This window comes from Peromyscus californicus, unplaced genomic scaffold, assembly GCF_007827085.1.
Source record: "Peromyscus californicus insignis strain IS unplaced genomic scaffold, ASM782708v3 Scaffold_7__1_contigs__length_154581171, whole genome shotgun sequence".
Classification (NCBI taxonomy): Eukaryota; Metazoa; Chordata; class Mammalia; order Rodentia; family Cricetidae; genus Peromyscus; species Peromyscus californicus.
This window is the reverse complement of record NW_026294595.1, coordinates 104,916,666-104,931,917: the sequence shown is the minus strand read 5'-3', so window position 1 is coordinate 104,931,917 and position 15,252 is coordinate 104,916,666. Positions and strand designations below refer to the sequence as shown.

The 15,252-nt window shown below is 44.4% G+C and overlaps 1 protein-coding gene across 1 annotated transcript in view; it reads right to left on the bottom strand.

Moving 5' to 3' along the window:
• Tmc2 (transmembrane channel like 2) overlaps positions 1-15,252 on the bottom strand; it is a 72,169-nt gene that overhangs the window by 28,851 nt on the left and 28,066 nt on the right. Inside the window, exons 8-13 of the mRNA XM_052725972.1 lie at positions 12,713-12,855; positions 10,110-10,257; positions 6,070-6,258; positions 5,025-5,204; positions 3,490-3,639; positions 1,798-1,926 (exon numbers count right to left, since the gene is read on the bottom strand). Of these exons, the coding sequence (XP_052581932.1) occupies positions 1,798-1,926; positions 3,490-3,639; positions 5,025-5,204; positions 6,070-6,258; positions 10,110-10,257; positions 12,713-12,855 (939 nt within the window). The remainder of the gene's footprint in view (positions 1-1,797; positions 1,927-3,489; positions 3,640-5,024; positions 5,205-6,069; positions 6,259-10,109; positions 10,258-12,712; positions 12,856-15,252) is intronic.

Below are 15,252 nucleotides of genomic sequence, written 5' to 3'. Positions count from 1 at the left end.
GTTTGTATCTGTGCACCACATATGTGTAGTGCCTCTGGGAGCCAGAAGAGGGCATCAGAGCCTCTGGAACTGATGTTACAGACACTGTTAGCAGCTGTGTGCTGTGTGGGCACTGGAAACTGAACCCAGCTATTCTGCAAGAGCAACAGAGCTCGTAACTACTAAGCCATCTACTCAGCCCCCAAAGTTTTGAAGTTATTAGAACTGAAGCTTTTCAGCAACAACAACAAATTGTAATTGTAGGTAAAGTAAGTGAGGGATATGATCCTCTCCCCATCCATAGCTCAGCTTTAAAAACAGTTGTTTTCTTTGTTTTGTTTTGTTTTGGCTTTTTGAGACAGGGTTTCTCTGTGTAGCCCTCGCGTCCTGGAACTTACTCTGTAGACAAGGTAAGTCTAAAACTTTTTTTATTTATATTGCCTGCCTGTATGTCTGTGTACCACATGTGTGCTTGGTGCCCTCAGAGGCCAGAAGTGAATGCTGGATCCCCTGGGACTGGATTTACAAACAGTTGTGAGCTACCATGTGGGTTCTGGGAATTGAACCCAGGTCCTCTGGAATAGCAGCCAGTGCTCTTAACCAGTGAGCCGTCTCTCCAGCACAGTTTTATATATTGCTTCTCTTCCTTACTGATTTGAAACAGCTTCTTTATTATACACAGTTTTCCCCTGGCTTGTATCAGTCTCTGGGCTTTGTATTCTGCTCTGTTGGCAAGGCTGTTTATTACAGTTCCCATTTCAGTTATCACAGCATCATCATACTTTTCCTTTTTGGAATAGAGTCTCACTATATAACCCAGGCTGGCTCCAGGCTCCTGATCCTCTTGCTTTTTTTGTATGTGTGTGTATGTGAGTATGATGTTTGCACGTGTGTGTGTGTGTGTGTGTGTGTGTGTGTGTGTGTGTGCGTGCGTGCGCGCACGCGCGCACGCAGATTTATCACTCTCTGCTTCATTCCTTTGAGACAATGGCTTTCACCAAGCCTGAAGCTAGGCTGGCAGCCCCAAGCCCCAGTGATCCACAGTGTTAGGATTACAGGTTTGTACACGGCCCTGTGTGGCTTTCTACATGGGTTCTGGGATCTGAACTTGGGTCTTTATACTTGTACAACCAGAGCTCTTACCCACTGAACCGTATCTCCCACTGCTAAGCCTGGCTTCTTAATATACGTACTTCAATAGAGCAGTGGGTATAGTCCCTTTTTTCTTTCTAAGGAGTTTTCCTGTACGTTTCATATGCTTATTTTTGAACAGATTTTATTATAACTTTGCCATCTTGTGGAATTTAGAAATTACTTTGAAGACAGTGGTATTGCACCTTCCCATCAAAGACGTTATCATTTTGAGCACAGCATTTATTATTGTTCTCAGGCACAGTCATAGGTTTTGTTGGTGCTGAGGAAGGGTGGAATAGGCTTACTTGAAATGTATGCCAGAAACCAGTGACCCTTAGTGTCAGGCATGGCACTGGAAGGCCGGGGTGAGTGCTACACAGGTAACCAGTTGTTACAGACAGTTGTGAGCTGCCAATTGGGAGCTATGAATGGAACCCAGGTCCTCTGGAAGAGTAGCCAGTGCTCTTAAACACTGAGCCATCTCCTCAGCCCCCATGCCTCCATTTTCTAGAAGAAGGACACAATGGGAAAAGGTGGAGCTGCTTCTGGGAATGCAAAGAGGACTCTTAGTAGATATGACTAAATGCACTGATTCACTGAACACGGAAATGGAATGTAGAAGAGCACACCTGAGTACAAATGTCAGACTAGACTTCCTGCGGAATATATGGAAAAACAGCTTACAAAGCCAGCCTCGAGGTCCCAGCACCAGCAGTGATTCATGAACCGGACGAAACAAGCGCGGAGGAAATCCCCCACCAAGATGGTGAGGTATGTTACCAGCATGTCAGACACCGTCAGCCTCATAAACTCCTGTAAGGAGGACCAGGGGAAAATAAGGAGTGGCTAGATGTGAACGTGTCCACTTCTCTTAAACGATCATAGTCACACAACATTCTCTCCCACTCACCTGAACCTGTCAGGGTGGCCTGATTCTTCCTGGCAGAGGGGTGGAACAAAGAAAGGACCCCAGACTTTAGAGAAAGCTTAATTTAAATTACTAATATTTAAATAACCTTGGAATAATATCTGAGCCTCTAAGAGTGAGGAATATCATGCTCGCTGAGTTATTGGGAAGCCTATCAGTCATGTATGCAAATTGCCTGGTTTATTAGTAATGACCAGTGCTCCATACCATTGCTAGAATCTGAGGGCTCACTAGGACTTAATGTGACCATCAATTACTCAGGACAACTTCCTATTAATTAAATATTTTTTATTTATATGGAGAAGATGAACCAGAGCTTTCTCCACTTACACGGGCATACATAATGGATTTTTTTTTTTAAATAGGAAAGATCTGCCAGACCTCTGTTATGTAGCAGTTTCCTAGGAGATTGAAATATTCCATCCTGTATGGAAGCTCCTTAAACAGGAAGGAAAAAACAATTCAAAATGGCTTCAGGAAGTCCCTCAATCTGACCAGATTCACTAGGCTCCTCCCTCCTAAGAGTAAGTAATAAAGTCTGCTGAGAGTCACTCTCAAAGGAGCTGAGCTGCAAAGAAGAATCTCAGACAAGCTAAGCTGCAAACGAGACCCCAAGACCAGCTACTGCCCAGAGGAGGCTTAGATCAACTAAGGCACCCAGAAAGGATACTTATCAACTTGTTGAGCTGCCTGCAGGCTGTGCAGTGTGCTCAGGTTCCCAGCTTTTGTGAGCTGTCCCACATGCTGGGGGGCTTCGGTGATGTAGCTGCATTTGAATCACTCTGTTCCTAGAAGTAACCCTCGCTCACATTCCTGTAGGTAACCCCCACAAAACTCATTGGTTGGACTTCTGTGGTATCTGTACTTTGGTCTGTCCTGAGCTCCCTATCTGGGGTGAGTAGATGTGTGTGTTGCATCTCCCCAGGAAAAGTCTTCTCCCACAACAACTTCATCACAACTTTAAAGGCAGAAAATAGATGTGAAGTTCCAGGAAGTACAGGGTCAGCTCTTTTCATCTTGGACCTTCCAAGATGACTAAGAAATGCCTACTTGACCCCTCTTGCTCCTACAATCCTTTCCCCCTCTTCTGCAGGATTCCTCGAGCTCTGCCTAATGTTTGGCTGTGGGTCTGCATCTGTTTCCATCAGTCACTGGATGAAGACCCTCTGATGACAATTAGGCTAGGCACCAATATGAGTGGAGGGGAGTTGGGAGGGGGAAGGGACTGGGAGGAGAGGAGGGAGGGGAAACTGTGGCTGGGATGTAAAATAAATAAATAAACAAATAAACAAACAAACAAATAAATAAATACAAAATAAACACTAAAAACAAGGCCTGCTTGATGGACATTTGAGTTTTCAGGGTGATTTTCAAAATGAAAAGATCAAAGAAGAAACAATGAAGAACTCAGAACAATGACCACCTTTTCAGAGAGCAGAACTACTCACAATGCCCACGGCTGTCTCCCAGCAAGAACCTCTGGGCACATCTGCAGGGTGTGGTGGTGGCCGGGGCACACTTTCATTCCCGCCAGAGGAGTTATAATAGTTAAACAGGGTCCAATGAGTGATGTTCTTGATTTTCTCCTCATTAGAAAGCTGGAAGAGAAAATGGTGATGGGAAGTTGAAAGAAGCCGTGGATAGCTCAGCCGTTTCCATGGGAACAAGTAAAACCAGCTCCAACCCTGCCGTTCGGCTTCTGCCTTATCATCGGACAGTCTTTTCAGAAATGAACTTCTCAGGCTTTCAGTCTGAGAGGTTGCAATGGGCCGAAGCCCTTGGATCTTTTTCATGAAGTCTTCTCCCTAAATTAGCATCCATCCATCCACTCACACATCCACCCGTTCATTTGTCTTGAGAATGGTTTATTCGGGGTCTAATCTGCACATACAAGTGACCGGTGACACAAGAGTGACCAAAAGAATCTTCTCTCAGAAAGTTCACAGTCTAGTAAGTAGTAGAGATGGCCAATTAGAAAACAACATGGTTTGAGCCATGGAAAATGTTCTCTGGGGACCGAGGAGCACCCACACCAGATAATGGGGGGCATAGAGGGCTCCTTCACAGCAGCGGCATCTGGAACTAGTCAACTAGTCTTAGAGAAAGGCAAGTGGTAACTATACCCCAGAGTAAAGTATGAGGCTCAGGAGGGTGGGGCAGTTTCTTGGGGAAGAAGGAAAGCCAGAGAGGGTAGAAGGACTTTGGACCAGCGCCAGTCACTTGCACTGTTAGAACCTTCCAAGAAGTTCCTGTGGCCTCAGGGACAGGTTCCTGCAGAATAGTAATGAGGCAGAGGATGAGGAAGACGCATTGGTCCATCCCCTGTGCCTGTTCTTTTCCCTTCTCTCCAGTCTCTAGTCACCCTGCAGCTTCCTGTTGGCACGAGCTCCTTCCTTGGCTCTTTCCAGTATCTGCTGACACTCCCCACGCCGAGGATTTGAACGCCTCCTGTGCTCTGACACACTGCCTTGGACTTGCCCCCACTGACACATATTTCACAGCACATTGTATGAATGAGTCTGTCTCCTGACCCTGAGCACGAAGCCATTTGGAACAGGACTGTGTCTAGTTCCCTGCCGTACCCAAGGGCTTAACATGCAGGATTCCGTACATGTCTGACAAGCATTGATGTGCCGTTTGACCAACCATGACATATCGCATCAGTGGACAATTACTGGGTTATTGACTAGCAATGACAGCTCTGAAGCAACATGGAAAAACCTGCATATATACAATATTAAGAGTGCTAAATGATATAGACATGATGTAGAAAAGGACAACCTAAGAAAAAAGCAGGAAAGAACCGGAGCAGCTGTTTGCAACTGTGTGGCCTTTGGATGATGGATTCTAGAGACATCTCTTTTTAATATTCCTTCCTAAACTTCCAACAGTTATTTAATTAATAGAAATGATGCACAGTAAAGTTATATGTTATAAAAGGGATACAGTGGACAGCAGGCACAGTGGAGTGTGTGGGCTTTACCTTAAGGTGGACATCGTCCATGAGGGCCAAGAGAAACGTGTAGAGGTTGCCCAGGAAAAGGGCAAAGATGCGTCCCAGCTGCCACTTCAGCCCGGTGCGTGGGTGGTAGTTCTCCAGGGCGGCGATGGTTTCAAAGAGAGGAGGGCAAAACATGCCAAGCAGAGACATCACGATCTCCACCTGGAAAAATGGAAAGGCCGGAGTTTTAAAGGATAAATGAATAAAGCAGTTAAAAATCTTAGAAAAAAAAAATTTAGATAGCCAAAGACTCAAGCAAGGCTACAAAACCATTTTTTAAAATTACTATTCGGTAACTCACTCTTTAAATATAAAACAAAATATAATTGCTTAAAATAAAAGATTCAGAATGTATACACTGTCTGGCTGAGAACATCACCCAGAATAACAAACACCATGATATGTTCTAGGGAAGTTACTGAACTATAAACGAAACAACTCTTCCACCAATTGGAACAGCTGATTTATAAGGAAAGGAAAATTAGAGTACCATCAGCCTTTAAAAAATAATTACTTTATATTTTACAAATTCGAGTGTTTTGCCTGCATGTATGTATGTATGTATGTATGTATGTATGTATGTATGTATGTGTATCCATGCATGCCTTGTGCCTGCAGAGGCCAGAAGAGGGTGTTGGGTCTACACAACTGGAGGTACAGATGGTTGTGAGCCACCCTGTGGGTGCTGGGACTGAAACATGGGTCTTCTTCAAGACTGCTGTTAATGACTGAGTCAATTCTCCACCCTGTAATAGTTACTTGTTTTGAGACAGGGTCTTACTACATAGCCTGGCTGCCCTGGAATTCACTATGTAGACCAGGCTGGCCTCAAACTTTCAGAGATTCCCACATCTCTGCTTCCTGAGTACTGGGATTAAAGGAATGTGCCACAACGCCTGGCTTAATTTTGCCTTTTAAAGCAAGGCCTGCGGTTCAGACTTTCAGGGACTTTGCTGAGTCGTTAACTTAGGCTGGGTGACTCAACACTTCCCCCCAATCTTGGCGTCGTTGGAGATGCCTGTCTTACCTCATTCCTTTCATACCAGCTGACATTCTGCATTTTGGAGAATTCCTGCGACCGCTTCACCACAAAGTAAATGAGGTACCCACTTCCACACAGACAGCAGAGAATGAGAAAGTTGGCCAGGACACGGAGAAATCTTGTCAGGTGGATATTTTCCTCTTTGTTACTCTCTTGTTCATCCACAATAGATTCCTTAGCACATGAAAATGAGATTCGAATAATGTCAGGCCAGGAATACTTCCCTATATTTCTTTCTTTTCGTTCTTTCTTTCTTTCTTTCTTTCTTTCTTTCTTTCTTTCTTTCTTTCTTTCTTTCTTTTTTTTTGTTTTTTTTTTTTTGTTTTTTTTTTTTTTTTAATTTTTTTTTTTTTTTGGTTTTTCAAGACAGGGTTTCTCTGTGTAGCTTTGCGCCTTTCCTGGAACTCACTTGGTAGCCCAGGCTGGCCTCGAACTGTTTTTTGTTTTTTGAGACAGAGTTTTTCTGTGTATCCCTGACAGTCCTGTCCTGGAACTCTCTTTGTAGACCAGGCTGGCCTCGAACTCACAGAGATCCACCTGCCTATGCCTCCTAAGTACTGGGATTAAAGGCGTGCGCCACCACTGCCCCGCTTATTTCTTAATCTAACAGTGAACCAATAGAACGGCTAATAATGTTGCTCATACTACATGTATAAAGGCCCACAGTGGTTGTCAATGAGCTATGTAGGGTTGTTTAAAATCAATAGACCAAATAAATTAAAATTAAAATTAATTCATTTAAGTTTTTTGTTATTTTATTATTTTTTATGTGTATGGATGCTTTTTGCCTGCATGTATGTCTGTGTACCACATGTGTGCCTGGTGCCTGTGGAGGCCAGAAGAGGGTTCAGATCCCTAGGAACTAGAGTCATAGACAGTTGTGAGCTCTGTGTGGGTTCAGGGAATGAAATCTTGGTCCTCTTCAAGAACAACCTCTGCTCATATCTGCTGAGCTATCTCTCCAGCCCTTCAGATTAAAATTTTAATCTTGAGCTTTCAAATACAGGAGTTGTCAAATATCCTATAAAATTTACATAGTAGATATTGTTAGCCTGAAATCTGTGTCTCTCTCTCACTACTTATCATGCCAATATTGCATGAAAATAACTATAGACAATATGTAAGTAAATGTGCATGGTTTTGTTTCAATAAAGGTTTATTTATAAAAGTATGCAGCAGTCTAGATTTGGTCCCCAAGCTATATTTTGCCAATTTCTATTCTTAGGGTTTCTTAATATTGAGTGCTGGTTTTGTTTGTTTGTTTGTTTGTTTTGGTGTCTCATATAGTTTTTGGTAGGGGGACTTTAATTTATTAATAGGCATTTATGTTTTGTGTATTACTGTAAATAGAATTTAAAAATCAGTTTGTTTTCTGTTAGTATAAAATACAATTGATTTTTGTTTGTTATGCTTGTGTCCTGCATCAGTAACTATGAAGACATGTGCAGTAAGGACAGAAAACACAGTCTCCTGGACTGAGTGCTTGGGAAGAGACCTCTCTGCCAATCCCCAGTTACTGTGTTCACTCTGAGGTTTAGCTAACTCATCAGGCAGTTATGTTATGTTAGCTCACAGAATCCTTACGTCTACCCTGTTATGTGTAGGAGGTACAGAGGTGTTTGTGCGCCAGGTGGCGGTGGTGCATGCTTTAATCCCAGCACTTGGTAGGCAGAGGCAGGCAGATCTCCATGAGTTCAAGGCCAGCCTGGGCTACAGAGTGAGTTCCAGGAAAGGCTCCAAAGCTACACAGAGAAACCCTGTCTTAAAAAAAAAGTCCTTGTGCTCACAGTAGGACTAGCACTGTGAGGACCAGGAATATTAAATACACAGGGTTGTCTCTTCAAGGGGAAGATGTGTATAACCTGTTTTCTGCCCAGAAGGCTGGGAATGGAGGTGGTTAATAGCCTGGTGACCTTCGTGCTATGTGTATGACCAAGACACACCAGCTCCTCCCCTAGACCCTTAAGATGCCACATGTAATCAATCTATAGAACCCATCTCAGAAGATGTCACATGTACTTTACAAAGAGTTTCAATACAGTTTTGTTTTAAGCTTTATTTTGCACATGGGATTGAGTTATTTATCACCAGGAAAAATTTCTCCAAACTGTTTTCACTTAAATATACCTAGAATAAACTACTGGGGTCAGACTCTTGAAGTTTGAATCAACTCTGGCTGCTGAGTCATCGTTCTAGCTTCAGGTACATTGTTACTCAGCCGGCCTTGGTGGTCGCAGAGGCCCCCCATGGTTATGTTTGTGTATTGCCTCTGCTATCAGTAGACACTGCCTTCTTCCTGATGTTTTTTGTTTTTTTTTTTTTTTTTTTTTGGTTTTTCGAGACAGGGTTTCTCTGTGTAGCTTTGCGCCTTTCCTGGTACTCGCTTTGGAGACCAGGCTGGCCTCGAACTCACAGAGATCCGCCTGGCTCTGCCTCCCGAGTGCTGGGATTAAAGGCGTGCGCCACCACCGCCCGGCTTCCTGATGTTTTTATGTGCTTCATAGGCAAGGCATGACCCTTGGTCTGGTTCAGAGGAAGTGTCACAGCTGTTCTAGCCTTCCCTGGCTGTGGCTGCAGATGGCCACAGCCCACTTGCTGAGAGGAGAGGACAGAACTGAGTCCCCATCCACCCACTGCCAGGTGAACAGGACTCAGGTCCAATAAACCCATTTAGTGGGTAGTAAGCTCAAATCCTTTGCTGGCAGCGAGCAGAAGACCATTCCCCAGGGAGGGCTGGGTTAGAGAGGGAAAATGGAAAGGGAGATAATGCCAGGTGGTGGTGGTGGTGGTGGTGGTGGTGGTGGTGGCAGCGGCGGCCCATGCCTTTAATCCCAGCGCTTGGGAGGCAGAGGCAGGAGGATCTCTGTGAGTTCGTGGCCAGCATGGTCTACAGAGTGAGATCCAGGACAGGCACCAAAACTACACAGAGAAACCCTGTCTCAAAAAACCAAAAAAAAAAAAAAAAAAAAAAAAAAAAAAAAAAAAAAAAAGGGGGGGTGGTGGTGGGTTGGGTGGAAAGCTAAATACAACTGATGTGGAAGTAAGCGCTGAGTCCTGGGAAAAGACAGCCTGCCAAACCAGGCAGGAGAAATACTGAACTATCAAGAGCTGGGAGTGGAAGCCAGGTATAGTGGAGTAATCCTCCAATCTCAGCACTCAGGAAGCTGAGGCAGGAGGATTACAAATTCAAGGCCATCCTGGGCTATATAATGAGACCCCTGTCTCAAAAGCTTGTAGTTGTTTTTACAGCCACAGAGGAACAATATAACACACAATGTTCCCATGCTATAGTATCTGCCTCTATTCATTTATTTGCTCTCTGGTTCATGTTTACTTGATTGAGATACAGTCTTGTTATATAACCCAGTCTGGTCTCAAACTCATGCCTCCCATGTTCATTCCCAAGTGCCAGGATTACAAGTGTATACCACCATGCTGGTTAGGTTGAACTATATTTCATCTGCCCACTTCAAGTTTCTTGTGAATAAAATAATGAGGATTGTAAGAGACATGGACTGTAAGAAGCACAAGGTTAATTATCTGATTTCCACATCCTTAAATGGGAGTTCTATTACTTGGGGAGCTTTGAAAAACAAAACAACCAACTTAAATAACAACAGCAATGACAATGTTAGCCAATCACACCAGAATCCCAAAGGCCCTGGGAAGGACAGTTTTAAAGTTCCTTAGGCAATTCTAGCATGGGTAGAAGGTTGGCATGAGTTGTCCCAAATGAATCCTTCCATGAACTCCACCAGTAAGCAGTTTCATGAGGGAAGAGGCATGACCAGACTTCAGAAGTAAGGTTCTAGTTAGACTATGACTGGATATACCATGTTTGGTTGATATCCCTGGGAGGCCTGCCCTTTTCTGAAGGGAAATTTAGAAGGTGTGTGTACTGATACAACTCCTCTCATGGATTATTTAGAGATCTCATTTCCATTCACCCAGCTAAGGAAAGCTTCCCAGTGGCCAGGGGGACCCAGAATTTCCTCGGGAAGGAGGAAAAGCCCTGGGGTCACTACCTTGAAGCTGGTGGTGATGGAGACGTATTTGTTGTCGGCTGTCTCAGAGTTCCCGATGAGGTAGTCCCAGCTGGTGAACATCTTGAAGCTGAACGTGAAGTTGTCACTCTCCCCCTCACTGGTACTCCCTTGGGTATTGCTGGCCATCCTGGAGGACATATGCCACCGTTGTCACACCTGTCTCTTTTCTGCTACATCAGCCACTGGGACCCTTGGCCCAAGTCAGTCTTGGCACAGGGAGAAGATAATATTCCATGAAGCGACAAGTTCAGGAGGGACATTAGCTAGGACGATTTTGATTCTAGCCAGAGAACTGCTCTCCCCAAATTCAGAGTTCCCTGCAAGCACCCCTGGTGTGTGTTAGGTAATGAGTCTGCAAGATATAGGACACCTCACTGTTTTCTGTCCTTGCATTTGGCTTCTTGAGGTTTGACTCAGTTGTGTGCACAGTCTGAGAACTTGGGTACTCTATTCTCAAACAGAAATGTGTCTTTCTAAGTCATCTAATTTTTTTGGCTAGAGGTATGCATTTTTCTCATATAAAACTCAGTAACTTGGGCTGGGATGTCTCAGCTGGTAAGAGCACTTGTTGCTCTTGCAGAGGACCCAGGTTCTATTCCCAGCACCAACATGGCAGCTCACAACTGTCTGCAACTACAGGTCCAGCGGATTAGATAGCCTCTTCTGACCTCCCTGGGCACCAGGCACATGTGGTACACATACAGACATGCAGGCAAAAGTGTTTATACACATAAAATAAATAATAAGTATTTTTAAAGGCCCAGTAATGCCTTTTTTTTTTTTTTTTTTTTTTTGGTTTTTCGAGACAGGGTTTCTCTGTAGCTTTGGAGCCTGTCCTGGACTAGTTCTGTAGACCAGGCTGGCCTTGAACTCACAGAGATCCACCTGCCTCTGCCTCCCAAGTGCTGGGATTACAGGTGTGCGCCACCACCGCCTGGCTCAAGGCCCAGTAACTCTTGAGGATGCTGGTTGGATGGTCTGGCTAATATATCCTTCAGCAAGCTTGGATGAAAGCGTCCAGACCTTCCTTGTTGGCTCCCTGTTTCATCCCACCTGACCCAGCCTCTCTGTACTCCCTGGTGCTCAGTCCTGTAGGAGTCACAGAATTTGAGTCAAGGGTTCCATCAGGAAGTGTGGGGGTTTGTGCCTCTCCCTGGTGCTCAGTCCTGTGGGAGTCACAGAATTCGAATCATGGATTCCATCAGGAAGTGGGGGGGTTTGTGCCCTCCCTGGCTCTGTGTTGCCTGTTGACTCTTCTAGACTTGCTGTTCTGCAGGATCTAGGTATTTTGGTTCATCACAGAAACATGCCACATTCATGGACTGGACTAATTTTTCTTCATAGAATATGAATTAAGAGGAACAGATAAAGCTAGGGGAGATGGATTTATTGTTAAAGTGCTTGGTATAGGCAAGAGGACCCAAGTTTGGGGTCCCTAGCACCCAAATTAAGAATCAGGTGTATGGCATGTGTCTGCAAATCCAGGGTTGGGGAGGTGGAGACAGGTGGATCCCCAGCTCACTGGCCAGACAGCCTGGCTGAATGGGTAAACTTCAGGTTCAGTGAGAACTCCTATCTCAAAAAATAAGATGGAGAGTGATTGGGGAATACACTTACGTATATGCAAAAAAAAAAAAAAAAAAAAAAAGAGGCACAATGTATAAAGGTCAATCTTGACAGAGGTAGGTAGACATAGGGCCAGAAAGGAGCCATGACTAAACACAGCCACACAAATTCTTTTAGTATAGGCCTATTGATTTTATCTTTATAAATGACAGGATTGGTATTTTTATTTATTTTTTTTCTTCTGAGGAGGCTGCAAACTTCCAGCCACCTTATCAGGTTCTACCCTTCCTCTCAAGCTCCAGTGACCTTTTGCTAGTTTGGGTAACTGGATGGGCTATCTAGACAGGAATTCTAGAATTGTCTGCTGCCTCTGGGTCTTTGCATATGTGCCTTTTCCACTTACATCTCAAACTTTCAGCACGGCCGGCTGTTCTCTGCCTTGTTTAAAGGAGTTTCATTTCATAAAGCTCGTTTCCCAGAGCTTCACATATCATCTAGCTTATCACTCATATTTCATAATCTGCATTTGCTTGGTGTGATCATACTGATAGTTGACAAGATCTAGAATCGCCTAGGAGACAAGCCTGTGGACATGTTGGTGAGAGGCTATCTAGGTTAGGGTAATAGAGTTGGGAAGAGCCAACTGCTGGTGACGCTCTTCCACAGGCTAGGCTCCTGGACAGTAAAAAAGGACAAGTGACAGCTCAAGTGACTGGCAATCATCACTCTGCTTCCAATTGTGGAGGCAATGTGACCAGGTGCCTCATGCTCCTGCCACTGGAACTCCTGCCATGATGGACTGTACCCCAGAACTGTGGGCCCAAATAAGCCCTCTGTCCCTTCAGTCACCTCCGTCAGTTAGTTTGTCCAGCAGTATCACAAGGAACCCCTAGACTTGTATAGCTGCCTGTTTGTTTCCTCTCATCCACAAGAAAGTAAATACACACAGAAGAATCAGAGGAGAGCGGTTTGAATGAAGAAAGATCAAAACCTACAAACAAGACACTTATACTTACGACCTGATGACAATCATCAAGCTGTAGCCAAACACGCTGACCCCCACCATAAAGTAAGCCATGGGCAGCCTGTACCTCAGCCATCCGATGGTCCTCTGGTTGTTGTAGTAGCCATAGAAGAGAGCAGAATATTTGATATAGCCCTGTGAAAGACATCCAAAGTCTCTGGGTTTGTAATCTCAGAGGAGAAAGTAATTGTATACTTCCATTCTGTCAGGGATTTCTGTCTCAGAGTTTTAAAGCAAGTCTACAGAGAGGAAGAGTCCTAAGTATGCAATTCATAGCGTCTCCAGAGGCCATCCACAGTATTGTCTATTGTAGCATGAATCTTAAATGGTCTTATTAATTAAATCAAACCCGGGCCAGGTATTGGGGTGAAATGCTGGATGGTCAGAGAGACAGAACAAGCCACAGCTAACCTCACCTGGCCAACTTCTCAGCTGGTCTTGTTTCCTCAGACTGGAAGCCTCTGTGTCCTCATATCCGAATGGCTCTCAGCTGAACTGTGCTGCTCAAAACCTAAAAGCTTAACCAGGCAAATGCTTCTAGTTTCTGGTCCTCACGCCTTATATACCTTTCTGCTTTCTACCACCACTCCCTGGGATTAAAGGCTGCTTTCTGGGATTAAAGGCGTGAGTTACCATGCCTGGCCGTTTCCAATGTGGCCTTGAACTCACAGAGATCCAGAGGGATTTCTACCTCTGGAGTGCTAGGATTAAAGGTGTGAGTGCCACCATTTTCTGTGACTGTTCTGTCTCTGACCCCAGGTAAGTCTATTAGGGTGCACAATATTTTGGGGAACACAATATCACCACATTGTCTATTGTAGCATGAATCCCAGGGAGTGGTGGTAGAAAGCAGAAAGGTATATAAGGCGTAATTCCTTTTTAAAAGTATTTTTTCTTTTCATAATAGATTCAGTAATCTACCTTTTGTCATTTTTATATCTTCCTCTTTTTCTTTTTAGTGTAGATTCAGTGATCTACCCATTTATCCTATTGTTGTATATTCTTTATTCTTCCACTGAACAAAGTGCATGGAGACTCAGGGAGCAGAGTGTGTGTATGTGTTGAGCATATGTACCCAGCACATGCACTCAAGAATGCATAGCTCCAAGCTATTGTGTTATATAGCTAGGTTCTTGTTTTGTTTTTGTTTTGCTTGAGACAGGGTAACAGTTCTGGCTGCTCTGTAACTCTCTTTGTAGACCAGGCTAGCCTCAAGCTCACAGAGATCCACCTGCTTCTGAGTGCTGGGATTAAAAGCATGCGCCATGATGGACCGGCTTTTTTTTTTTTTTTTTTTTTTTTCCAATTTATTCTTCTCTAATACAATACATCCTGCCAGCAGCCTCCTCTCCCTCCCTCCACTCCTCCCAGTCCCTTCCCACCTGCCCTCTCCCCCAGATCCACTGCTCCTCCATTTCCCTTGAGGAAAGAGCAGGTTTAACAGGATTTGGGCACAATCCCTCAAATCAAGCCATCCTGTCTGTCCCTGTTTTCTTTTTGACTCTCACATGTACTTGGCTTTAGTAATGAGTAAACTTTTAAAACAAATTAGTTAGGTATAGTATTCATTTAGATTTTAGTACTTTTTATATTTCTTTGCTGAAAACATCAGGGATTGTTGTTGAATAAATTCCGTTTGTTTTTGGTAGGTAAGAGATTTCAACAAGGATTTCTGGGTAAGAAAAAAGTAAAGAAAAGCCCTGGTGGCACTGTGGCTGGGTACCTTGCCACACGGGTTCCTCATTTCTGAGGAGACTCAAGTCTGACTCTGAGGACGGAGGATGCCAGCCCCACAGCTTGTTGTAGGCAGCACCGTTGCCAGGCTACGTGACCTCGGGACCCTTTGAAGCTGCAGATGAGAGGCATGGAGGGTGAGGACGGATAAAGGGGGATGATTCCAGGGAGAGGCCCATCAGCAGGGTATGAGGCACCGTAGTGTGCTGTGTGTGCTCAGGGACATCCCTGACTTCAGAATATGGGGCACTCAACTTGGGAGGCCTTAGGCAGTCAGCGGCACACTGTTCTCTTGTAAACTCGATGAAGAACACTGGCTTTAATTCCACTGGGAATGGGAAGCAAGAGACAGCTGAAGTAGGAGAGGGACATACGTGGTGATATATCGTGTCCCCCAATATATTGTGCACCTTAATAAACTTATCTGAGGTCAAAGAACAGAACTGCCGCTGGATAGACATAGAGGCCAGAAAATGGTGGCACACACATCTTTAATCCTAGTATTCTGGAGGCAGAGATCTATCCAGATCTCTGTGAGTTCAAAGCCACACTGGAAACAGCCAGGCATGGTGACATATGCCTTTAATCCCAGGAAGTGATGGCAGGAAGCAGAAAGGTATATAAGGTGTGAGGACCAGGAACTAGAGCCTTTGTTAAGAAGCTTTTAGGCTTCTAGCAGTAGTTCAGTTGAGATCCATTTGGATGAGGACACAGAGACCTCCAGTTTGAGGAAACAGGATTGGCTGAGAAGTTGGAGAGGTGAGGTTAGCTGAGGCTTGTTCTGCTTCTCTGATCTTT